This window comes from Salmo salar, chromosome ssa26 (assembly GCF_905237065.1).
Source record: "Salmo salar chromosome ssa26, Ssal_v3.1, whole genome shotgun sequence".
In the NCBI taxonomy this organism is placed as follows: Eukaryota; Metazoa; Chordata; class Actinopteri; order Salmoniformes; family Salmonidae; genus Salmo; species Salmo salar.
The window spans coordinates 9,259,345-9,286,714 of NC_059467.1; the positions used below are offsets into that span (position 1 = coordinate 9,259,345).

A 27,370-nucleotide genomic window follows, 5' to 3' on the forward strand; every position below is an offset into this window, starting at 1 on the left:
TATCAAATAAGAAAACTGATATCACATTTACACAAGTATTTAGACCCTTTACTCAGTTCTTTGTTATAACACATTTGGCAGTGATTACAGCCTTGAGTCTTCTTGGGTATGAAGCTGCACGCTTGGCACACCTGTATTTGGGGAGTTTCTCCAATTCTTCTCTGCAGATCATCTGTCAGGTTGGATGGAGAGCATTGAGGCACAGCTATTTTCAGGTCTCTCCAGAGATGTTCGATCGGGTTCAAGTCCGGGCTCTGTCTGGGCCACTCAAGGACTTTCACAGACTTGTCCCAAAGCTACTCCTGCGTTGTCCTGTTGGAAGGTGAACCTTCGCCCCAGTCTTGAGCTCTCTTGAGCAGGTTTTCATCAAGGATCTCTCAGTACTTTGCTCCGTTCATCTTTACCTCAATCCTGACTATAGAAAGCTAGATATACTCGCCTTTTGTTCTAATTTGATTAGTATTAGCTATCAACACTGCACTTTCAAATGGTGAATGCATGACGTTTAGCGCTTATAGATAGCTAGCTAATACAGCAAAAAAGAAATCACATGTTGTTGTGTGAAAGAAATATGTAGCCAAGGCTATATACAGTTGAAGTCGGAAGTTTACATACACCTTAGTCAAAGACATTTAAATTCAGTTTTTCACAATTCCCGACATTTAATCCTAGTAAACATTCCCTGTTTTAGGTAGAGAGAATGATTTATTTCAGATTTTATTTCTTTCATCACATTCCCAGTGGGTCAGAAGTTTACATACACTCAATTAGCATTTAGTAGCATTGCCTTTAAATTGTTTAGCTTGGGTCAAATGTTTCAGGTAGCCTTCCACAAGCTTCCCACAATAAATTGGGTGAAGTTTGGCCCATTCCTCCTGACAGAGCTGGTGTAACTGAGTCAGGTTTGTAGGCCTCCTTGCTTGCACACACTTTTTCAGTTCTGCCCACAAATGTTCTATAGGATTGAGGTCAGGGCTTTGTGATGGCCACTCCAATACCTTGACTTTGTTGTCCTTAAGCCATTTTGCCACAACTTTGGAAGTATGCTTGGGGTCATTGTCCATTTGGAAGACCCATTTGCAACCAAGCTTTAACTTCCTGACTGATGTTGCTTCAATATATCCACATAATTTTCCTACCTCATGATGCTATCTATTTTGTGCACCAGTCCTTCCTGCAGCAAAGCACCCCCACAACATGATGCTGCCACCCCCGTGCGTCACGGTTGGGATGGTGTTCTTCGGCTTGCAAGCCTCCCCCTTTTTCCTCCAAACATAATGATGGTCATTGTGGCCAAATAGTTCTATTTTTGTTTCATCAGACCAGAGGACGTTTCTCCAAAAAGTACGATCTTTGTCCCCATATGCAGTTGCAAAACGTAGTCTGGCATTTTTATGGAGGTTTTGGAGCAGTGGCTTCTTCCTTGCTGAGCGGCCTTTCAGGTTATGTCGATATAGGACTCGTTTTACTGTGGATATAGATACTATTGTGCCTGTTTCCTCCAGCATCTCCACAAGGTCCTTTGATGCTGTACTGGGATTGCTTTGCACTTTTCGCACCAAAGTACGTTCATCTCTAGGAGACAGAACGCGTCTCCTTCCTGAGCAGTTTGACGGCTGCGTGGTCCCATGGTGTTTATCCTTGCGTACTATTGTTTGTACAGATGAACGTGGCACCTTCAGGCATTTGGAAATTGCTCACAAGGATGAACCAGACTTGTGGAGGTCTACATTTTTTTTTCTGAGGTCTTGGCTGATTTCTTTTGATTTTCCCCATGATGTCAAGCAAAGAGGCACTGAGTTTGAAGGTATGCCTTGAAATACATCCACAGGTACACCTCCAATTGACTCAAATTATGTCAATTAGCCTATCAGAAGCTTCTAAAGCCATGACATCATTTTCCAATCTGTTTAAAGGCACAGTCAACTTCGTGTATGTAAACTTGTGACCCACTGGAATTGTGATACAGTGAATTATAAGTGAAATGATCTGTCTGTAAATAATTGTTGGGAAAATGACTTGTGTCATGCACAAAGTAGATGTCCTAACCGACTTGCCAAAACTATAGTTTGTTAACAAGAAATATGTGGAGTGGTTGAAAAACGAGTTTTAATGACTCCAACCTAAGTGTATGTAAACTTCCGACTTCAACTGTAGACTGACCAGGTGAATCCAGGTGAAAGCTATGATCCCTTATTGATGTCACTTGTTAAATCCACTTGAAATCAGTGTAGATGAAGGGGAGGAGACAGGTTAAAGAAGGATTTTTAAGCCTTGAGACAATTGAGACATGGATTGTGTATGTGTGCCATTCAGAGGGTGAATGGGCAAGATAAGAGTCTTTGAACGGGGTATGGTAGTAGGTTCCAGGCGCACAGGTTTGTGTGTCAAGAGCTGTAAAGCTACTGGGTTTTTCCACAAATGGTCCACCACCCAAACGACATCCAGCCAACTTGACACAACTGTGGGATGCATTGGAGTCAAAATGGCCCAGCATCACTGTGGAACGCTTTCGACACCTTGTAGAGTCCATGCCCCAATGAATCAAAGCTGTTCTGAGAGCAAAAGGGGGTTGCAACTCAATATTAGGAAGGTGTACATAATGTTCTAAACTCTCAGCGCATACTAACCCATTCTCTGTGCGGGACTGCAAGGACCTACCAGCTACCACTTGTTTGTTACTGTGCTGGAAAAATTACGTGTCATGCACAAAGTAGATGTCCTAACTGACTTGCCAAAACTATAGTTTGTTAACAAGAAATTTGTGGAGTGGTTGAAAAACAAGTTTTAATTACTCCAACCTAAGTGTATGTAAACTTCTGACTTCAACTGTACATTAGTGTGTTGACGCTAGCTAATGAAAGTATTTTAAAATTTTACATTTTACCTTTATTTAACTAGGCAAAGGAACAGTGGGTTAACTACCTTGTTCAGGGGCAGAACGACAGATTTGTACCTTGTCAGCTCTGGGATTCGATCTGGCAACCTTTCGGTTAAGAGGTGAAAAATCTGTCTATGTGCCCATGAGCAAGGCACTGAACATAATTGCTCCTATAACTCCTATAAGTCTGGATAAGAGCATCGGCTAAATTACTAAAATGTCACGGTATCTAGTATTAATGTACCAAGTTTCATAATTTTATCATAAAATACCCAATTTTGGGTATATTTGGTTCTTATCCAAGTGGTTCAGCAGTGGGGGATGGTCATGGTTACTCCTGTTTGCTGAGCCTGCTGCCAGTACCAGTTAGAGTGATGGCCGGACCATAGTGAAAGCTCTGAGGGAGTTTACAATCCCAGGAGATCTCTCGCACAGGACCCCTTTACCCCCTAAGCTGCTTACTTCATCAGAGAGCTGCTGTTGAAAAGTCTCTCTAAGTCCTACAAGTGCCTCCAACAGAAAGGAGGCTCAGTTTTGCCTGAAGGAGAGCTTATTGTCACATTCTGCAGTAGATGTGACGTAGAGGTGTAGATTCAACACAGAAATGCCACTGTTGGTGTTTGTGCGTTTTCCTTGTATTCATACTTCCATATGCGACGTAGTTATCAAGCGCTAGTTAGCGCTTTCATTAGCTAGCATCAACACACCATGCATATAGCCTTGGCTGCATGTTTTTTTCACAACGACATGTAATTTCTTTCTTGCTGCATTAGCTAGCTGTCTATAAGCGCTAAACGTCATGCATTCACCATTTGAAAGTGCAGTGTTGATAGCTAATACTAATCAAATTAGAACAAAAGGCGAGTATATCTAGCTTTCTATAGTGATTACCAATTGTGTTAATTGACTAGCAACAGTAGTTGCTATCTAGATACAAGAGACAACTGATCATTATGACTTAGCCTAAAGGCCATGATTTAATTATTGTGAATATCTAGATTATCGAATGCATTTCTTCTTGCACATACCCTCATCTTTTTAAAATATTTGTTATACATAGAGCACATACACTGAGTATACCAAACATTAGGAACACCTTCCTAATATTGAGTTGCACCCCCTCCCCTTTTACTCTCAGAACAGACTCATTTTGTCAGGGCATGGACTCTACAAGGGGTTGAAAGCGTTCCACAGGGATGCTGGCCCATGTTGACTCCAATGCTTGCCACAGTGTGTCAAGTTGGCTGGATGTCCTATGGGTGGTGAACCAGGGAATGGAGGGTTGGAGAGGGAAGTGGGGAATGGTTCACAGGGGGAACCGTGGGGGGGGCTTATTAACACTAAAGATAACAATTACATAATTAATAATGCTTTTTTTTTTTTACGATGGCAATGCTAGCTATTCTCTCTTGGAATCTGAAAGGCCTAAACGGTCCTATGAAATGTTCCAGCTGTCTTGATATCCTAGCAAGAAACCATGTTGATATAGCAATGCTCCAAGAAACATACCTGGTTCAAAAGGACTCTCATAGAATAGAGAACCATTTGTACAAACTGGCTGCTTTTTCATCAGCCCCAAACAAAACTAAAAGTGTCATTATAATGATGCATAAAGGCTAACTAACTAAAAAGTTGGTCACAAAAAAGAGAACTGATCATTGATTCTTAAGATGTTTGCCCGGAGTGGACATGTTACCAATGGTAATTGTCCGCACTTTCTGGGGTGGGAACTCTCCTTTCTGTAGAGTCTGTGAAACTGTGCATGTGCACGGCACACACAACCTCAAATTAGTAATTTTTAACAAACTTGTTCAAATTGTCATAGCAGTATTAGCTAGGCAAGCTTGAATTACAAATAAGCCTTGTGTGGTTAGCTGCTTTTTCAATTTACCGACACTTTTAGGCAATAGATTTCCATTAAAAAAATTACAATTACCCTATCTACTTTAGCCTTGTTCACACAGCAGGCCTTAATGCTCAAATCCATTTTGAAATACTGACTGTTCAAACAGTAAGTTACAAGTGATGAAATTGCATTTGTGTGTATTCAGACCGCGGTTATTTGCTGACATGGCTATGCTAGTTTTCATAGTAACGACGGGTGTGTGCGCAGTGGTGTAGGTTGATTGGTGGTGCTCGTGCTTCCTATCAAAACGAGTCATTTTTGGCTAACCACAGCAGTCAACTAGCTAGCTAGGTAGCTATTCAACTTTCTAGCACTTTCTCTAATTTGTTTGTAAACAATTAACAAGCTAGTTAGCTACCACATGTTCTCGTCAAACTGTCAACAGAGTAGCTAGAAAGCAACAAAATATGCCAAATAACAGTCTAAAAACCACTTGAGGGAAAATAAATCGCATGGCCAGGAGTCAGATTTGTAAGTCGCTTGAAATATCTCATTCCATTTGCTTTTGGGCTGTTCAGACTGCAGCAAAAAAATATTTAAATCGGATGTGCCAAAAAATAGGATTTGAGTCACTTCAAACTGCCAGTGTGAACAAGGTTTTAGTGAACGAATAAAACTGAAAACCATAACCGTAGACTTAACGTACTACATGTTCTTGTTTTACAGGTTTCCCCATCTTTTCTCAGATATCCACAATGGCCACTAAGGTCCTGGATGTTCCTTCCACACCTTGCCCTACCTCTTCGTGATTGAACAGCTGCTGACTGACCAGAGAGGTGATATATGTCAGTGTTGCCATGACTTAAAGACGTCATCAATCAAAGATGGAGAAAAAGAAAATGTGCCCCCGTCTGCTGGACTACCTGGTGGTGGTCGGAGCCAGGTGAGGACTTAACAGTCCAATCCCAAACTGATTCCTACTACCTCACATTATATTGTTAGGCCTTTGTTTTTGTGTTTTTTTTTTTATACAATACTGTTTCTATGCCCATTTCTCCCTCCATCCTACCTTCCAGGCAGCCCAGCACTGATACCGGGTCCCAGACCCCCCAGCTCCTTCGCCGCTACCCGCTGGAGGACCACCCGGACTTCCCTCTGTCCCCGGACGTGGTCTTCTTCTGTCAGCCTGAGGGATGCCAGAGCATCCGGCAGCGCCGGGTCAGCCTGCGAGACGACGCCTCCTTCGTCTTCGCACTCACTGATAAAGACTCGGGCATCACGCGCTACGGTGTCTGCGTCAACTTCTACCGCTCCTTCCAGCGTGGGGGGCACCGCCGTGACAAGGCGGGTAGCGGTGGAACGGCGGCACAGACAGCGGAAGCGACCAGCGAGGGTTCCGATGGCAGCGGTGGCTGCCCCACTGCCTCCACGTTGCCGACACCTGCCAGTGCCGACACAACAGCCACATCTGCGCCAGGCACGGAGCCGGGACCGCCCGGTGGTGAGCCAAATGCTGGCAGGTCCCCTCGGCACAAACGCAGCACTGCCAAAATGGTCAATCGGAACCGCGACAGCACGCTGACCTCGCTGTGCATGATCAGCCACTACCCCTTTTTCTCCACCTTTAGGGAGTGCCTGTACATCCTCAAGAGAATGGTGGACTGCTGCAGCCACAGGTTGACCCAGCGCGCCGGCCTGCCCCGCGCAACTCAGAGGTGAGACCTACGCATGGTGCCAGGCTTATCAAACAATGGAGCCCCCTGCTTTCCATAATTTCTTTCAGGAGATTCAGTTGAGTAAAATCACAACGTTGCTAAAACTATCCTAAAACTACCCAGACTAGAACACTTCCAACCATAGGCCTATCCCTACCAAAAATGTGATTCAAAGGTATGTGGTCAATAGTTTTTTATTTAGGCTGTTTTTATTTTAAACCACCCAGCTCAGTTGCAACCACAAGTGGTTGACCACCTCTATTTGAAAGCAAGAAAAGATGAGTTTAGTATTAGTCGTAAGCACTTATCTTGGAAGATCTGTTTGCAAAACCTTCTAAATTCCTGTTTATAAATCCAGAGCTGATATTTGGGATCTGGTCAGAGTATGATACATTTTAAATCCATATCAACGTCCAGAACAGATTCAGTATGATCTGGTTGTAATATACACAGCCCAAAACAAGCATTTTTATTTGAGTATTTGAATGATTATTTGTTAAAAAAAAATTACAAAAAAAACAGTCAACCAAATTGTATTTGAAAGTATTCATGAAAAAAAATATTATGCATGGGAATGTATTTGAGTTTTTTCACATACATTCCAATACTCAACTACTTGTTTTTTAAAATAAAAGTTATTGAGTTAATGAATTGGGAATAAAAACAGTAATGGACAATGTACCAATTTCTTATGGCCTTTCAACCCCACTCATGACATTTAATGGACTAAATGGAATTGCCCAACTCATTACATTTTTAAACAACACTATGGTCTGAAAGGCCAGAGGATTTGACCTTCAATTCTTGACACTACGTCAACATGGCCTTGCCTCGTTCCCTTTTGTGGGGTCTCCTAACAAATGCTGCAGGAAATGCGTGGTTCCCCTGCTCTCGAAGACACACATGCACACTGGCACATGGCCTATCATGCTGCTGTCAGCTGGTCTTCATGCAAGGTCATTGATGAAGATCCGACAACATGGTGTGCATGCACCTTTACGCACACAGGATATGAGACATTCCCATGCAAAAGCATTTAGTTTTACATGCAATAAGCAAAATGTTAATTATTTTAACACAAGTTCTATTATGTTTCCTTAGAGATTATATTGAAAATATGGCTGCAATTGGAACTTATTATTTTAATCATTTTAACCTATTTATTTGCTGTAGGCAGCCTGTCTTGTTTGAGCAGTGTGGAGAAGAGCGTTGCGGTGAAACACTGTTAGACATTTTATTTATTTTAGATTTTCTTTTAGTTCCACTGGTGCTCCCAAAATAAAACCCCAGGTTGTACAGCAAAATATTTAGTCGTATATGCGTCCAAATTGGTGAGCACTTTTGAGCCCTGGCTGTGCTGCCTTACATAACACTGTGTCAGTCTACTGCGTTGCAGGTTGCTGCTGCAACACATACACACAGGCACATACAAACGCGCACACAGTCACACTTCCCCACTCCCTATAAGTCTCTGACATGCACCAACACACACACACACACACACACACACACACACACACACACACACACACACACACAGTGCTCGGCTGACAGATTGAGGTCTCTGACTGCCTTCAGGGAGCAGCTGCAGTGGGCGGTGGCCCAGGGCGAGCTCTGACGAGCTAATGATTAATCTCCCTACTTCGCTAACAGACGCCAGGCCACTGCAAAGAGGGTTTATTGCCGCCAGGTTGTGTGTAAGGGTGTGTACGTTCAGAGTGGAGGGCTCTCGACATATCGGCGGCCTATATCGGCGTCTTGTTTGCTCATTACACAATGACAACTTACAGTAGAATGCACAGGGAATGGTGCTTTGTCTGTGTAAATGTAGTTATAAGGTTTTGATGATGTAGCGCTCGCCTAATATTCTAATAATTTATGTAAACAGGTGAAGTTGCGGTACGGTTTGATTATCTCCCAGGATGTGCTTGCTTTTATCACCTGTTGAGAAATATGATTGTGATATGATTTGTTGACTGTCTCCTGTCAGGGACACCATTTCCCTCTGCATGTCACAGAGGCCTCTCCATGTGTATCTAAACTGTCTGTTGTTAGTTTGTTGACTGACTTGTCATTCTCCCATCAGGGACACCATGTGGCGCGTGTTCACGGGAGCACTGTTGGTTGAGGAGAAGGGCAGCCAGCTGCTGGCTGACCTGCGGGAGATCGAGTCCTGGGTCTACCGCCTCCTGCGCTCTCCGGTGCCCGTGGCGGGCCAACGGCGCGTAGATGTGGAGGTGCTGCCCCACGAGATGCAGCCGGCACTCACCTTTGCCCTGCCCGACAACTCTCGCTTCTCCATGGTGGACTTTCCCCTGCACCTGCCCCTGGAGTTGCTGGGTGTGGATGCCTGCCTCATGGTGCTCAGCTGCATCCTGCTGGAGCACAAGGTTAGGGGAAAGGGCTGACGTTTTGAATGGAGTTTACCCTGAGAACTACTTTATAGCCGTGTTTGAGAGCTTCAAATCTGCAACTGAGCAGACTGATCTACAAATCATAATAAGTAGTTATTTAGGATACAAAGTGATTTGTCGATCAGTCAGTTGGCGCAGTCGGTGATCAGCCGACTTTAAAGGCAAGTCGAGACTGACTGATCTACAAATCACCTTGCATCATAAATAACTATCAATATTATTTGTAGATCAGTCAGTCACGATTTAACCCATGATATATCAAGGTTTTGATACTCACGAACACGGCCTCTGCCTTTAAATATGGCTATTGCCCAGTCACAAATCAACCCATTGCCTTCTAGGTGTGTCAGTGGAATGAGTACTGTTGTGTGTTCCTGCCCTCAACAGCTATATGTTAGCTGTGTGAACGATGGACAATTTTGCTTAATGTTTAAACTGCCATTTTTTCCCCCGTTTAACTATCTTTTTTTTAAATCATAAAATTCGATGTCAATTCACAATGCAGAATAATATTCCCATTACGTATGTAGTAGTAGACAAATATGGGAAGAAAGTTGGCGCGGCCAAATGCAAGCTACTGTGCAACTCTATTCAGGTAGGATGCAATTTTGTAACTTTTTAATTTATTTTTAATTTATAATACTTTTTTAGCATTATCATTACTGTATCTCATTGTTATTGTAATGCATATTTATCTAAACTAGTTCTTTAAATATGCAAAACGTGTTTTTGTTTTTATTCCGTTGAGACATTTTCGTTGGCTAAATTAAGTTCGATCTGTCTTTTTAATTGTGTGCTCTGTATTTCGTTTAAGATTAGTTCAAAGTAGGCCTATTGTAAAATAAATATAATTAACCTATTGCTGTCATTTGTTGGGTACGGTAGGCACTAGCCTTTCTTGGTAATTGCAGCAATACAGACTGTTCAAAACGTATGAGATTTGTTTTATTCGGAGTAATTTTTTGGGCCAAATTAAATTCCAACTGTAATGTTTGCTCCAATATACTATTCTGCTTCTATTTTCCATGTAAAAGTTTGACTTACTTTTGATACTGTATTGCACTAATGAACTTTAGAAACTTTTGAAGGTGTGGGTATTAGCCTGTTATACTGCAGGCCGATGCTCTTCCTGACTCCAACAGTTGAACTTGATGTGAGGAAGAATGTTTTAGGCCTACCAGAGTTACTAAGCTTCTCTTACTTTGTTACTGTATATATAAAATCCAAAGTTTGGACACACCTACTCAGTCAAGGATTTTTATTTTTACTATTTTCTACATTGTAGAATAATAGTGGACATAAACTATGAAATAACACATTGAATCACATTGTAGAATAATAGTGAAGACATCACAACTATGAAATAGTTTTATATTTGAGATTCTTCAAATAGCCACCCTTTGCCTTGATGACAGCTTTGTACATGCTTGGCATTCTCTTAACCAGCTTCACTTGGAATGCTTTTCCAAATGTCTTGAAGGAGTTCCCACAAATACTGAGCACTTGTTCACTGCTTTTCCTTCACTCTGCGTTCCAACTCATCCCAAACCATCTCAATTGGGTTGAGGTCAGGTGATTGTGGAGGCCAGGTCATCTGATGCAGCACTCATCACTCTCCTTCTTGGTTAAATAGCCCTTACACAGCCTGGAGGTGTGTTGGGTCATTGTCCTGTTGAAAAACAAATGATAGTCCCACTATGCGCAAACCAGATGGGATGGCGTATTGCTGCAGAATGCTGTGGTAGCCATGCTGGTTAAGAGTGCCTTGATTTCTAAATAAATCACTGACAGTGTCACCAACAAAGCACCCACACACCATCAAATACTTCACGGTGGGAACTACACATGCGGAGATCAACCGTTCACGTACTCTGCATCTCTTCTTATTGGTGACCTTTTAGTAGTTGTGTCTTTGCAGCAATTCGACCATGAAGGCCTGATTTCAGTCTTCCCTGAACAGTTGATGTTGAGATGTGTCTGTTACTTGAACTCTGTGAAGCATTTATTTGGGTCAATTTCCGCAACGTCAAGGAGCGTTGAAGCGTGACGCTAAATGTCTCTGCTGTCTTGCATCGTGCTCATCTCATCTGCGGTGCTGCTCGTTGTAAGGTAGTCTCGCTAAGTCTGCCTTAAAGTGAATCCTTCCTATTAGGCAAAACACAGATATACAGTACCAGTCAAAAGTTTGGACACCTACTCATTCCAGGGTTTTTCTTAATTTTTTACTATTTTCTACTTTGTAGAATAATAGTGAAGACACCAAAACTATGAAATAACACATGGAATCATGTAGTAACCAAAAAATTGTTAAACAAATCAAAAAACTCTTGACATTCTCAACCAGCTTCATGAGGTAGTCACCTGGAATGCATTTCAATTAACAGGTGTGTCTTGTTAAAAGTTACATATATTTTGATTTAACACTTCTGTTTTTTGGTTACTACGTGATTCGATATGTACAGTTGAAACCGAGTTTACATATAGTTTACATACACCTTAGCTAAATACATTTAAACTCAGTTTTTCACAATTCCTGACATTTGATCCTAGTAAAAATTCTGTCTTAGGTCAGTTAGGTCACCGCTTTATTTTAAGAATGTGAAATGTCAGAATAATAGTAGAGAGAAGGATTTATTTCAGCTTTTATTTCTTTCATCACATTCCCAGTGGGTCAGAAGTTTACATACACTCAATTAGTATTTAGTAGCATTGCCTTTAAATAGTTTAACTTGGGTCAAACGTTTCGGGTAGCCTTCCACAAGCTTCCCACAATAAGTTGGGCAAATTTTGGCCCATTCCTCCTGACAGAGCTGGTGTAACTGAGTCAGGTTTGTAGGCCTCCTTGCTCGCACACGCTTTTTCTGTTCTGCCCACAAATGTTCTATAGGATTGAGGTCAGGGCTTTGTGATGGCCACTCCAATACCTTGACTTTGTTGTCCTTAAGCCATTTTGCCACAACTTTGGAAGTATGCTTGGGGTCATTGTCCATTTGGAAGATCCATTTGCGACCAAGCTTGAACTTCCTGACCGATGTCTTGAGATGTTGCTTCAATATATCCACATCATTTTCCTACCTCATGATGCCATCTATTTTGTGAAGTGCACCAGCCCCTCCTGCAGCAAAGCACCCCCACAACATGATGCTGCCACCCCCGTGCTTCACGGTTGGGACAGTGTTCTTCGGGCTTGCAAGCCTCCCCCTTTTTCCTCTAAACATAACGATGGTCATTATTGCCAAACAGTTCTATTTTTGTTTCATCAGACCAGAGGACATTTCTCCAAAAAGTATGATCTTTGTCCCCATATGCAGTTGCAAACCGTAGTCTGGCTTTTTTATGACGGTTTTGAAGCAGTAGCTTCTTCCTTGCTGAGCGGCCTTTCAGGTTATGTTGATATAGGACTCGTTTTACAGTGGATTTAGATACCTTTGTACCGGTTTCCTCCAGCATCTTCACAAGGTCCTTTGCTGCTGTTCTGGGATTGATTTGCACTTTTCGCAACAAAGGACGTTCATCTCGAGGAGACAGAATGCCTCTCCTTCCTGAGCGGTATGACGGCTGCGTGGTCCCATGGTGTTTATACTTGCGTACTATTGTTTGTACAGATGAACGTGGTACCTTCAGGCGTTTTGTAAATGGCTCCCAAGGATGAACCAGACTTGTGGAGGTCTACATTTTATTTTTCTGAGGTCTTGGCTGATTTCTTTTGATTTTTCCTGTGATGTCAAGCAAAGAGGCACTGAGTTTGAAGGTATACCTTGAAATGCTTCCACAGGTACACCTCCAATTGAGTCAATTGATGTCAATTAGCCTATCAGAAGCTTCTGTAAACTTCCGAATTCAATTGTATGTATGTATGTATGTATAAATATCATACAGTGGACGCCTAGGCCTATGCATGCAAGGCCCTGATGCATTTAGTGCTCAAATTTGAATCTTCACGGTCACTTGTCTGGCAGCAAATTTTCCCAACGGACCGCAGTCAAATACCCTTGAAAGCGTCTCGGCTACGGCATGTTTGTTTGTAAGGGTACACTATGGAACTGTCAATCAAATAATCTTAAACTGCCTGCGGTCTCCACGCAAACCACTCTCTCCTAAAAAACTACTTTTAAAGTTTGTTAAATACTGTGAATTAGCAAGACAATTAGTAGAAAGAAAACACATTTTCATCTAGGAATCGACTCCTAAGATCCAGTATCCTTGGCGCGAAGGAGGCTGATTAGTTGGCGTAGTTTCGAGAACACAAACACTCGCATCTTTCATAGTTAGCTAGAGAGGGACGGAGAGAGAGGGGAGGGGCACAGTATAGGCAGGTCGGATACCAACCAGACTGTCAGATCTGTGCACTAGGCCTGTCTATCAGCAGTCAAAGCTGTATCTCGCTATGGAACGCTGTATTTCACAATTTCTTGGCTTGCAATGTCTCGCAACTTCAGTAAAGCAGGGCCTATCATCAATGAATAGGCTAGGATATTCTACATCCAACAGACTAAACACACACTCGCATCATTAGCGAAATTGCAGGCGAGCCAGCAAGAAAAATATAAATAATAATAATAATGGCGCTAGGGTTTTTTCTTTACGTTAAGGATCCCAATATCGTTTCAATATTTAAACGTTCTCACCTATTATATGTCCAACTCTTGATATTGAATTAAATGGCCAACTCAAAAACTTTGAAAACAATCTCACTGGATTATTGAAGACCTAGTCCCACACTACCCATACACTGATTTTATATATAGCAGGGGTATTCAACTCTTACCCTACAAGGTGCGGAGCCTGCTGTTTTTTTCTGTTCTACCTGATAATTAATTGCAACCACCTGGTGTCCCAGGTCTAAATCAGTGTCTGATTAGAGGGGAACAATGGGGAAGAAAGCAGTAGAACTGGCTTCGAGGTCCAGGATATATTGTATACTACTCTATACTCTAAACTGTGTCAGGTTACCCTTGAAGGACCTCCTTTCGCTGTTCAAGCTTTAACATGTCACTGTTGTATAGTGAAAACAGCATATTTTGGTCTGTATGTGGCTGTTGAAACAACCACTCAGCTAGTCAATGCTACATCTCTTATTGTGAAGGAATAAAACTAGGATGGTCATTGAATGTAATTGAGTATCTTGTATGGAACAAACCGCATGTGATCACCTATGGCCAACAGTCTTCTGAAGTATTTATTGTCCATTTACAATTGAGATTTTTAAATGCACTTCAAATAGTTTTTTGATTTGTGTCTTCCAGGTGGTCCTCCAGTCGCGGGACTACAATGCCCTGACCATGAGTGTCATGGCGTTTGTAGCCATGATCTACCCCCTGGAGTACATGTTCCCTGTCATTCCCCTACTGCCCACCTGCATGGCCTCCGCTGAACAGGTACGTCAATCAAACCAATGACTGCAGTACTGGTAGTTGTAGTACTATTAGGAGAATAAATAGAGGGCTTTTTAATAGCTGGAACCAGAGGTTGTGGATGGATTTTTTTTAAAGGGATACACTTCTGCACACAATGTTGTATTTTTGGGGGGGAATTCCTGCACCCTAATTATTTTTTATTTGATTCGTTTTGCCAATTTTATCATCCATTGCTTTTTTTGTGATTTGTGATTATAGTTGTTGAAGAAGAGATTAGTCCCTGTATTATGTTGGGAGTTTTACCTGGGATTTGAATGCATGCCTAGTGGAGTTCTAGCTTTAGTCTGGTGTGAGGCTCCTCCTATTGGAGCAATTCTTGCTTGTGTGCTGATTTGATTTTGTCTGATTGTGACGTCATACAATGTTCTTTCCCTCTCCTTTGTAGCTTCTCCTTGCCCCCACGCCTTACATCATAGGTGTGCCTGCCAGCTTCTTCCTCTACAAATCCGATTTCAAAATGCCCGACGACATTTGGCTCGTGGACCTGGACTGTAACAAGGTAAGTGCCCCAAAATGGAAGTGCGCTTCAGCGTCCCTGCCACGGTCTCTGCAGATCTATGCTATTCGTTCGCAGGTCTATGCTATTCGTTCGCAGGTCTATGCTATTCGTTCGCAGGTCTATGCTATTCGTTCGCAGGTCTATGCTATTCGTTCGTAGGTCTATTTGAGTTCCATACGGCATTCTGTTCCTAGGCCATCATTGAAAATAAGAATTTGTTCTTAACTGACTTGCCTAGTTAAATAAAGGTTAAAAAAATTAAAATTCTCTTTGATTGGGAGACAAGTCTAGACACTTGCTTGAGATGGATTTATTTTCACTACTAAATCCCTTTTGGGGTTCAGTTCTCTCATTGTGACCGTTATTGTGTTAGGCTAGATATCGACATTATGCAGGAGGAAAAAAACCTAGCTCTTGTCATCCTCATTTCAAACCTGTGCAGAAACTGACTTAAACATTAAAGTCCTCCCACTCTGTGAGACAGAGAGCATCCAGTGCTAAAACGAACACCCACATCCCAGTCTGTCTTTCTAGGGACAAACTCCTTCCCTTTCATCTACTATTTAGTAGGTAATGGTGACTGATGTATGCTTTCAACATTTGAAGGGGTATTTGTGTACACTTGTGAGTGTGTAGTGTACATGGTTGTTTTGCAAAAATGTTACAATTGAAGCATGCTTTTTTGCTCCACAGGTCAAAGCACCCACCAACGCAGAGCACCTACCCCCTCTTCCCGAGCCAGAATCCACAGAACTCAAGAAACACCTGAAACAGGTAAATATAGCCTGTCGCAACATACCCGATAGCACTATTTTCAGTGGTCGTTCACTAAGCATGTATGTTAGCACTGCCAACAGTTAACTCTGTTTATTTCCACCTCTTGTATTGCTTTATTACATAAGAAAACCTGCAATATTACCTTATGTGTTAACCATTTGTTTTCAAGTGATCAACTTCTCTTCTTTCAGTTTTAGATATGTTTCAAAAGAGGTTTGATGAATTGCGCCAGGCACGTCGGTGTCCTTGTTCTCTCACCGTGTAGTATGTACTAACTATGCATACAGCGTGGGAGCGTTGTTGAGTTGAGCATTGTAATGTCCTAACGAAAACAAGTGTTTCTGTTTTTCTCTCTCTTTTCTTTGCATGCGCTAGCTCTTGGAGGTAAAAGGCAGATACTAGGTCTTACTCCCTGAGACCTCAGTAACAGCTGTAGCAGTAGAACTAACCCAAATCCTCTAAGCCCAAATAACAATATGTAGATTAGAAGCTGGTTCTGATTCATAAACCTCTCTTTCACATGTTGTGAAATGTTAATCAAACTTTCCACTGTAGTACCACGTCAGTTTAGCGTTGTAACTAAAACCACCTTGAATTATCAGTGAACATCTAGTAACCCCCACCTACCATCTTGACATCATGTTATCATTAGCACATTTTGCAAGTAACTATTCCTACCCAACATTGTCATCATCTGTTTTTTGAGTTTATTTGATTTTAAAGAGCGTCTTAAGCACAAGATGCTTTATGAAGAAAAGTTAAATGAAAAGAACAACAAAATGTATAAAATCCGCCATATGAACAAATGTCACATTTGAACATTCTAGGCATAATTCATCATCACCATTAAAATGCATCACAACTCGTCACCAAATGTCATTCAGTGGTTGTTTTTTAACATCCAAACCCAGTAAATCCCAATTTGAATCCCCAATCATACCTCATCATGTTGAAAATCCCTGCATATCATAGTTTGTTGATATGCTTTGAATCAGAATCAGTGCAGTATTTGTGTGTGATACACTTGGCCCTATCCCAGAGTGTGCGTGCGATTGATTAAGATAGACCTGTGTGTTGGCAGAGCCAAAAATCTGATGTGTTAACATGCCATTTGAGTGAAAAGATATGGGTAAAGGTGAGTTTTCATAGGTTCTATTGTTTTAAGGATTAAAGCAGTCCTCAGCACTCCAAAACAGTAACAAACAAGTGGTAGCTGGTAGGTCCTTGCAGTCCCGCACAGAGAATGGGTTAGTATGCACTGAGAGTTTAGAACATTATGTACACCTTCCTAATATTGAGTTGCAACCCCCTTTTGCTCTCAGAACAGCTTTGATTCATTAGGGCATGGACTCTACAAGGTGTCGAAAGCGTTCCACAGGGATGCTGGGCCATTTTGACTCCAATGCATCCCACAGTTGTGTCAAATTGGCTGGATGTCGTTTGGGTGGTGGACCATTTGTGGAAAAACCCAGTAGCTTTACAGCTCTTGACACACAAACCTGTGCGCCTGGCACCTACTACCATACCCCGTTCAAAGACTCTTATCTTGCCCATTCACCCTCTGAATGGCACACATACACAATCCATGTCTCAATTGTCTCAAGGCTTAAAAATCCTTCTTTAACCTGTCTCCTCCCCTTCATCTACACTGATTTCAAGTGGATTTAACAAGTGACATCAATAAGGGATCATAGCTTTCACCTGGATTCACCTGGTCAGTCTACAGTTGAAGTCGGAAGTTTACATACACTTAGGTTGGAGTCATTAAAACTCGTTTTTCAACCACTCCACAAATTTCTTGTTAACAAACTATAGTTTTGGCAAGTCGGTTAGGACATCTACTTTGTGCATGACACAAGTCATTTTCCCAACAATTATTTACAGACAGATCATTTCACTTATAATTCACTGTATCACAATTCCAGTGGGTCACAAGTTTACATACACGAAGTTGACTGTGCCTTTAAACAGATTGGAAAATGATGTCATGGCTTTAGAAGCTTCTGATAGGCTAATTGACATCATTTGAGTCAATTGGAGGTGTACCTGTGGATGTATTTCAAGACCTACCTTCAAACTCAGTGCCTCTTTGCTTCACATCACAGGGAAATCGCAGTCCGTTGGGAAAATTTGCCGCCGGACAAGTGACCGTGAAGATTCAAATTTGAGCACTAAATGCATCAGGGCCTTGCATGCGTAGGCCTAGGCGTCCACTGTATGATATTTATACATACATACAGTTGAAGCCGGAAGTTTACTGAAGCTTCTGATAGGCTAATTGGCATCAATTGAGTCAATTGGAGGTGTACCTGTGGATGTATTTCAAGGCATACCTTCAAACTCAGTGCCTCTTTGCTTGACATCACAGGGAAATCAATATAAATCAGCCAAGACCTCAGAAAAATAAGTCTGGTTCATCCTTGGGAGCAATTTCCAACCGCCTGAGGGTAGCACGTTCATCTGTACAAACAATAGTACGCAAGTATAAACACCATGGGACCACGCAGCCATCATACCGCTCAGGAAGGAGACGCGTTCTGTCTCCTAGAGATTAACATACTTTGGTGCGAAAAGTGCAAATCAATCCCAGAGCAACAGCAAAGGACCTTGTGAAGATGCTGGAGGAAACCGGTACAAAAGTATCTAAATCCACAGTAAAGCAAGTCCTATATCGACATAACCTGAAAGGCCGCTCAGCAAGGAAAACACCACTGCTCCAAAACCGCCATTGTCCCCATGTGCAAAATGTCCTCTGGTCTGATGAAACAAAAATAGAACTGTTTGGCCATAATGACCATCGTTATGTTTAGAGGAAAAAGGGGACGCTTGCAAGCTGAACAACACCATCCCAACCTTGAAGCACGGGGGTGGCAGCATCATGTTGTCGGGGTGCTTTGCTGCAGGAGGGACTGGTGCACTTCACAAAATGGATGGCATCATGAGTTAGGAAATTTAGGTGGATATATTGAAGTAACATCTCAAGACATCGGTCAGGAAGTTCAAGCTTGGTCGCAAATGGGTCTTCCAAATGGACAATGACCTCAAGCAAGCATTCTTCCAAAGTTGTGGCAAATTGGCTTAAGGACAACAAAGGTATTGGAGTGGCCCTCACAAAGAAAGCCCTGACCTCAATCCTATAGAAAATCTGTGGGCAGAACTGAAAAAGCGTATGTGAGCAAGGAGGCCTACAAACCTGACTCAGTTACACCAGCTCTTTCAGGGGGAATGGGCCAAAATTCACCCAACTTATTGTGGGAAGCTTGTGGAAGGCTACCTGAGACATTTGACCCAAGTTAAACAATTTAAAGGCAATGCTACCAAATACTAATTGAGTGTATGTAAACTTCTGACCCACTGGGAATGTGGGTCAGAATGTGATAAATCATTCTCTCTGCTATTATTCTGACATTTCACGTTCTTAAAATAAAGTGGTGTTCCTAACTGACCTAAGACAGGGAATTTTTACTAGGATTAAATGTCAGGAATTGTGAAAATCGGAGTTTAAATGTATTTAGTTAAGGTGAATGTAAACTTCTGACTTCAACTGTATGTCATGGAAAGAGCAGGTGTTTGTAATATTTTTTACACTCAGTGTATGTCAGCATCTCACAGGTTAAGAGGGGAGAATTTGAGTTGGGGGTGTATGGACAGTAAACAAAGAGCCAAAAGGTTTTTAATTATTTTTCGTTATTGTCAAGAGATCTGCTCCCTTCTGTGTCTAAGTATCACCTCTCCATTGTAGCCACCGGTTATCCTCTGTTGGTAACCATTGATAGCCTCTTTAGGCTAACAGTGGCTAGCTTGTGTGGTGCATTACTGTTCCTTTTTGTGTGTTGTTGTGTCGCACTCATGTTTATTTGTGTGTCTCTCTCATCTCTGTCATGGTTTGATCTCTGTAAACGTGTTTGTTCTCTTTCTCTCATCCTCTCTACTTTTCTACTTCATTTTCTCTCTTGTTCTCTGGCTATGTCCCAATTCTTTAAAACTGCACCTTTCCTTTTCTCCCTTCTTTGGCAACCACTTAGCTGAAAGGACTGTATGTGAAAGCAACATAGAGGCATCTCCTTCTCCCCACTAGCCCACTTATTGGCTAGTCAAGGTTTCCACGTTGCTTTCCAGCATCCCGTCCTTTCAGCAGATTTGTAGTCAGGCTTGAGAGGAGATTAGGGAAGGAATCCATTTAAAGGAAATTGGACACACAGCCTCCAATCTTGACCCTTTTTGTCATGTGTGGTTTCAATTCTGCTCAGCAATTGGTCAGCTCAGCCTTTTCATGTGATCCTCTTCCTGGCATCTCTCTTGTCCCCCTCCTTCCTCCCCTTCCCTAGTGTCTGGTTAGGTTGACCGTGATCACCCAAAAGCAGATCTTCTCCTCTGACAATAAGGTTCTTAATTTCTCCTTCTGCGGAATGTGCCATGCTCCTTGCACGGATATTCTTCCTCACCAAACTTAAATATTTTTGTTGTTGCTTGTTATTATTTTCTGAAGTGTCATACACTATTGTTGAGATGTTGTAACAGACTGGTGGCATAGAGAGATTTCGTAATAGGTCATTTTTGAAGACCCACTACTGGCTGCTTAGTTTTGGCTTGAGCATGCCGGAATGTATGCACATCTATCTTTTCATCAGTGAGTGTTCTTGTAAGCAAACACAGTGGATATGCAGATTTTTGCTGTAACACATAGGTTGCTTCCAGGACTGACCTAGACATCAAATGATCCACTGTGCTAACATCGTGCAAAACCCTGAATGAGTCTGCAGCAATCCCAGAGTGCTAGTGAATTCCCTCTGCTGTTACTTCTTCCCCCGACCTCTCCCAAATGACGCTCCCATTTCAGGCATCTGCAGAAACATGCACTCTTCAGATTAATTTGCTGGGAAACGGGCTTCCTCATTTTGTCCCACACTCTCACCTGTCACCTTATAACGGTCACATTGTGAGTCCTCCTAGCTTAGTCCTTGTGTTTTATGAATGATTTATTCTCAAATGAGAACGTACATCATACAGACAAAAAATAATGAAGCAGCACTACATAAAAAACCGAAATACTAAATTAAAAAGTATTAACAAATAAAGGGGTAACCAAAAATAATAAATTATAATAGTTGTGACTCATTTTTATCCAATTTTGAGGTCTCCGAACCCCTGTCCTACTCTCTTGCACCGTTTTGAACCCCAAACAGACAGTTCCACACTGGTCCTAGTGAGACCATTCTGTTGCACTACCCTTCAGCTGATGCCTGAGGTGAGAGTGCACCCTAGTGGGGCCGAGTGACCCCGTCATCTCATCTCCACGACAGTGTGTTGATTAAAACCTTCCTCACTTCTACCCGCTCCAGGCCCTGGCCAGCATGAGTCTCAACACCCAACCCATTCTGAACCTGGAGAAGTTTCAGGAGGGTCAGGAGTTACCCCTGCTCCCCCCCGGCCAGAACAAGGCGTCGCCCTCCTCCACAGAGTTCAACCCCCTCATCTACGGCAACGACGTGGACTCTGTGGATGTGGCCACCAGGCAAGGCTTAACAAAGTTTCTCTATTCTTTTTAAGTAGATCTCATATTATCCATGCAAGGCAATGTGTGGGGTTGGTTGAATTTCAACTCTTACACTCCATTTGATTTAGTCCCTGAATATTGTAGATATTTTATAGATATGAAGGGCTATTTGCATATGCACAATTTATGGATTGACCCCTGTTCCCACTTGAATTCTTAAAATCTGAAGTGCGTGCGGGGTCCAGAATAATGAAGACAGTTATACATTTGAAAAACGTTACAGTATATTCATAACAGATTTCACAACGTTGTGTGCCCTCAGGCCTCTACTCTACTACCACATATCTATAACACAAAATCAATGTGTACATGTGTGTATAGTGCGTATGCGTGTGTCTATGTTTGTGTTGCTTCACAGTCCCCGTTGTTCCACAAGGTGTATTTTATCTGATTTTAAATCAAATTTTACTGCTTCCATGATTTACTTGATGTGTATTAGAGTTCAATGTAGTCCTGGTTGCCTCCCATAGTCTGTTCTGGACATGGGGACTGTGAAGAGACCTCTGGTGGCATGTCTTGTGGGGTCTGTATGGATGTCTGAGCTGTGTGCTAGTAGTTCAAACAGACAACTCGGTGCATTCAACATGTCAGTACCTCTCACAAATACAAGTAGCGATGAAGCCAATCTCTCCTCCACTTTGACACAGGAGAGATTGACATGCATATTATTGTTAGCTCTCTGTGTACATCCAAGGGCCAGCCGTGCTGCCCTGTTCTGAGCCAATTGCAATTTTCCTAAGTACTTCTTTGTGGCACCTGACCACATGACTGAACAGTAGTCCAGGTGCCTTGTTGATAGTGCTGTTAAGAATGCAAAGCAGCGCTTTATTCTCCCGATCCTAGCGACTGTTGTATATGACTCAACAGTCATAATGTCATGTGAAACAATGTTTCATTTGAGCCTCATACCAAAGACAAATGTCTCTCGTATGTAAATTTGATAAACAAGAAAGCTTTTTGAATTTAAATATGACTAATTGAAGCGTTAACACACAACTTTCCTTCTTTCTCCAACAGGGTTGCCATGGTGCGTTTCTTCAACTCCCCCAACGTGCTCCAGGGTTTCCAGATGCACACACGCACGCTGCGCCTTTTCCCCCGGCCTGTGGTGGCATTCCAGGCCACGTCCTTCCTGGCCTCGCGGCCCCGCCGCTCAGGCTTCGCTGAGAAGCTGTCGCACACCCAGGCCGTGGAGTACTACGGCGAGTGGGCCCTCAACCCCACCAACCTGGCCTTTCAGAGGATCCACAACAGTAAGTCCCTTACCCTAGCCTACACACCTGCTGTACTGCATATACCATGCACTGACTGACAATTGGTGTGTTTGTGTTTAGAGCTGACACGAATTATACTCCTGCTGGCTTGGGATATTTATAGTGTGAAGTAAAGTGTAGCCCTTTACACTCGTACCAATATACGAGTTGAAAATGGCAGATTTGTGCACTAATTGTCTAAATTGGAACATAGTGGCTGTACAGTAACATGCTATACAGGAAGTTAGAGCTCTGGCTCTGCACTTTACAGCGTTGTATGGGGTTTTGACTGACAGACGTTCTGAACTTGAGCACCAAGCGACTAGAAGTTGCCCCCATCCCTCCTGGTAATTGGGCAACTTTAGCACATTTTTGGTTGTCTGAGTGAGGGAGATGGTGTAAATTGAGATGACTCGATGTATTTTGAAAGATGAGACATTGAGGATTATAATAAATACCGCTTTGATGTCATTAAAGTAAGCCAAACAGTCCAAATGTGCACTTAACATTTCCAAATCCTAAAACTTATCATATACAGGTGTCAATGTTTATGGTCACTATGTTTGATGTACAGTTACAAGATTACATGGCGTCATACCCTGGGTTGTTCCGATCAGAATGAGCCTATGTTTGTTTATTGTGACGAAAATTTGCCGCAGGAGACGCACCTGAATGAACTAATGACTCCTTTCTATGCGCACCAAAAATGATCATCTGTTTCTTGTGAAAGCCTAACACGGTAAGATAATATTTTATAACTTAGCTAGTCATGTTGGCAATAGAACAAGCTTTCAAATAATGCACATCTGTCCCAGATTGCGATTTATAATGGATCATTTTGGACTGCGTAAACAACAACAGTAATCGTGTGACTGCACGGTTGTGTTCCATGCGATGCGACTACAAGTATTCTTGCTACAGTTCCTCGACGGCACAGCAGGAGAGCTCAAAAACGTACCTTTATAGTTGAAGACTCTTCTTTGAGTCATAAAAGTGCTTTGAAATTGCTTAGGAAAAAGGTTGTGTGGCCACTTTAGTTCTCTCACTCAAACCCTTATAAATGTTTGCTTTTTGTTGTGCCTACCCCACATTTTCCAGGAACAGTCTTACTGAAAGTATCCAGAGTTTTTACAAATGTGACAAAAGTACAGTAAATGTAAAATGCACATGAAATCAACACGGGTAATGTTTGGATTCAGTCTTGTCAGGTGAACTGTTGTGTACTCACCTTTTGGTCTAATACTTTTCCAATCATCTACAAACTGTTCAATTGTTACATATATGCGTTTCATATTTCTTCTGTAAGAAACTTTTCAATTTAGCCCTATCCATATAGGCCAATTTCCACGTTACTTAGTAAAAAGTTAATTATGCTATCAATTATTGCATTTTCTTTAGGTCAAATGCGAATATACACTCAGTGTATAAAACATTTGGAACACCTTCCTAATTTTGAGTTGCACTGCCTTTTGCCCTCAGAACAACCTCAATTAGTCGGGGCATGGACTCTACAAGGTGTTCAAGCGTTCCACAGGGACGTGCTTCCCACAGTTGTTGGGTGGTGGACCGTTCTTGATACACACAGGAAACTGTTGAGCATCAAAAACCCAGCAGCTTTGCAGTTGTTGAGACAAACCGGTGTGCCTGCCACCTGCTACCGTGCCCCGTTCAAAGGCACTTAAATATTTTGTCTTGTCCATTCAGTCTCTGAATGGCACACGCATACAATCCATGTCTCAATTGTCTCGAGGCTTAAAAATCCTTCTTTAACCTGTCTCCTCCACTTCATCTACACTGATTTGAAGTGGATTTAACAGGTGACATCTATAAGGGATCATAGCTTTCAACTGGTCAGTCTGTCATGGAAAGAACAGGTGTTCCTAATGTTTTGCGAACTCTGGTATATTTCTCTGAGCAATACAGGAATTTTGAAGGTTTCGTAGCGTTTCTGAGCGTACCTCTGTGTTCTGCAGACGTGTATGACCCATCTTTGATCGGAGACAAGGGCAAGTGGTACGCCCACCAGCTGCAGCCGGTGTTCTACCGCGTGTACGACGGTAGCTCCCAGCTGGCCGAGGCCATGAGTGGACCCCTAGAGGATGAGGCTAATGACTCGGACCCCACAGACGACAGGTAAAAAACACTGACCCCTCCACGGTTGGAAGGCATAACGATTCTTTGATACTGCTGCGATAACATAATTGACAAAATGTTTAATGAAGATCGTTTCAGTGCCAGGTACTGCCAAAGGTCTAAAAGCAATTTTCGCAATGGGGAAAACATGTTAGTGAGCCATTTAGCATATAAAAACTAGATCTGAAGTGAGGTCCTTTCCAGTGTCTGATCTGTGAGTGTTCTGTGTGTGTGTACAAGTGCGGCCTACGGAGACATTGCAGAAGCAGCAGCATGGTAGGCTATAGAATGTTGATAGACAACACATTAGCCACTAGATGGCGAACTCTAAACATTAACTAGTAGATTTTCTAGTTGGCTCAATAGTTAGCTTGCTAGTCTTGCTAGAAATGATGTATCAGTTGAGGTTCATTTGAGTCTGAGATAAAGGTTTAGTTAGCGTTTTTTGGTTAGCCTTCTGTAGACGTGTAAGGTGTCACCAAGATGGCGTCCAGGGTAATGCCACTCTGTTTTGTCTCTGTGGCAGCGACAGCGAGGCTGGCTACGATGACTCCAGCTCTTCCTACTCGTCACTTGGAGACTTGGTGAACGAAATGATCAAATGTGACATCCAAGGGGACATGCCAAGTAAGTATCTGTGCTATTTCACCAAGGCTGCATTTACACAGGCAACCCAATTCTAATCTTTAGCAGAAGACCTCATCTGAATCAGTGAAATTCATGAACAAAAGATCAGAATTGAGCTGCCTGTGTAATTGCTGCCCAAGAACCACCCAGCTTACACATACTTACTGTTATGACAAAAAAAAACGGTAAATTCCCCCTTATTATAATAACTGACAGTTGTTTTCATCTTGAAAAATGGCAACCTAAAATGACCAATTCCTTTCAGATAGTCACTAGCTAAACATTTTGTTTTGTGACCCTTTGGCCATCAATAGCAACTAATATCTGTCTTCTGGTGTCGTAGACCTGGATCCCCCTACCCACGCTGCGCTGGGAGATGCCAGCGAAGTGGAGTTCCAGGAGTTTAAGGGAGAGGGTCTCCTCCCTCAAGAGAAGGCACTGCCCGAGGGGGGTGATGGAGCTCCTGAACCTCCTGATGGACAAACCCTCCGCTCGAGCTCCAGCACAACCGCCAGCTCCAGCCCCAGCACAATCATCCAGGGAGTCAACAATGTCAGTGAACCGCTCAATTTACACCAGTATAAAACGATGCAGTTAACACTGTTTTTAGCAACTGCCATTTTTGACAACTGACGTTTTTGAATTTGTTCATAACTCTTAACCGTGAGAACACAATGGTAATAATTATATCTTTGCTTGAGTTTTTTTCCTTCCTTATAAAGTGGCAATCTAAAGTGTATTTAGTATCAACCATTAGTAACCATTTGATGTTCATTGTGTCCAGGAGCAGGCAGAACCAGTGGAAATGGAGGCGTTGGCCAGTGCAGCTCTACAGAACCCTGTCCCGGGACCGGGCGCTCCGCCTTTCTCCAGACCTCCTCCAGACGCTGCCCCGGTGGGACCAGCCAATAAGAAGGGAGAGTACGACAACCCCTATTTTGAGCCTCAGTATGGCTTCCCTGCTGAGGAGGACCCTGAGGCAGAAGACCAAGAGGAGACGTACACGCCCCGGTTCAACCAGAACCTCAACGGCAACAAGTATGTTACAACACACCTACGCCATAACACTGTAGACAAACAAGCATCATAAGCCACACATTCTGAAAACCCTAGTTTAAAAAAACAGTGATGTATACATCTCTTAAACATACACACCTAATTAAGTATCTGAGCTTCTGAATTCTGCATCTATGATATGCCTCTGGTATAGCAGTCGGAAAACTACGCTAACTAAACGTGACACTTCCCCAGGCCTCTAACACATGTTCTGCTCCACAGAGCCCAACGCCCCCTGAGGCCCAGCAGCCTAAAGCTGCCCGGAGAGTCGGATGGAGAGGGCGACTCCCGCAACAGTTCTCCAAATTCCACCATCTCCAACAACAGCAGCGATGGCTTTGGGGGCCTCATGTCCTTTGCTAGTGAGTCTCCTCAACCAGGGCCTATTTCAGTTGTATGATAATCACAGACCTGAAAGGGCTGGATCGGTGACAGATACACTTTGTCCTCCAAAACACTGAAGGGGGAATGTGTAAGGGTTACCCAGCGGGCAATACTGGTTGTTGGTTTTCTCAACCAGGAAGACAACCAGAAATGTACAGTTTACAACCAGAAATTGACAATATTTGCTAGTTAGGGATTGAAATGGAACGTTGGGCTGAAAATCATCATGGGTATACTATAGGATGGTGAGACATGGTCAAATGTTGGTTTATTTGCGAGACTTCATCGGTCATCAGCGACTCTCTCCATCACTGCAGGTAATCTGTACAAGAACCACGGCACCAGCTTCAGCCTCTCCAACCTGTCTGTACCCAATAAGGGGGGGCTGAGGGAGAAGGCCGCTGGGGCTGGGCCCTTCCCCAATCTCAAAGGTACAGTACTAAATGAAGCTCTTTTCCCTGTTTTGTCCACCTTTTCATGTTATCTTCACTCATCCTTCATTTTATTTTTTGGACCTTTTATCCATCTCATCTCCTTCTCAATTTGACTCTCTGTGGCTGTGTTCCCCTCTTATCTGTTTTCTGTACAATTTGTGTGCCCTACAGCAGATTGTGGTCAGGTTTGTCAGTTGAAGGCAGTAAGAGGCAGGCTGTCTACTAAAACAGTGCCCTTTCAAAGTTTGAAGGATTGTCATACAGCTCTTGCAGTGGTTACAAAGTATAAATGTTTTCGTTTTGTCATGGGCATTAAAAATAATCATATTTGGAGTGCAAATATCACCAGAGTGCACATTTCTACAATATTGTATACA

General features: G+C 42.6%; 1 protein-coding gene across 23 annotated transcripts in view; it reads left to right on the forward strand.

Moving 5' to 3' along the window:
- Positions 1-27,370, forward strand: part of LOC106587089 (MAP kinase-activating death domain protein) — a 77,832-nt gene that overhangs the window by 14,618 nt on the left and 35,844 nt on the right. For 12 of the 23 annotated variants that reach the window (XR_001324364.2, XM_014175031.2, XM_014175036.2 and 9 more), the window contains exons 2-16: positions 5,454-5,670; positions 5,804-6,442; positions 8,529-8,832; positions 14,103-14,234; positions 14,659-14,772; positions 15,466-15,546; positions 19,878-19,934; positions 20,892-21,064; positions 22,124-22,359; positions 24,333-24,492; positions 25,016-25,119; positions 25,463-25,671; positions 25,904-26,157; positions 26,398-26,537; positions 26,877-26,990. Coding sequence is in view for 15 of the 23 variants with exons in the window: in XM_014175031.2 (XP_014030506.1) it covers positions 5,612-5,670; positions 5,804-6,442; positions 8,529-8,832; positions 14,103-14,234; positions 14,659-14,772; positions 15,466-15,546; positions 19,878-19,934; positions 20,892-21,064; positions 22,124-22,359; positions 24,333-24,492; positions 25,016-25,119; positions 25,463-25,671; positions 25,904-26,157; positions 26,398-26,537; positions 26,877-26,990 (2,776 nt within the window). In the remaining 8 variants the exon portion in view is untranslated. Of the gene's footprint in view, positions 1-5,453; positions 5,671-5,803; positions 6,443-8,528; positions 8,833-14,102; positions 14,235-14,658; positions 14,773-15,465; positions 15,547-15,924; positions 15,934-19,877; positions 19,935-20,891; positions 21,065-22,123; positions 22,360-24,332; positions 24,493-25,015; positions 25,120-25,462; positions 25,672-25,903; positions 26,158-26,397; positions 26,538-26,876; positions 26,991-27,370 lie in introns of all 23 variants that reach the window. The other 11 variants (XR_006762139.1, XR_006762141.1, XR_001324366.2 and 8 more) reach the window with 4 other exon arrangements.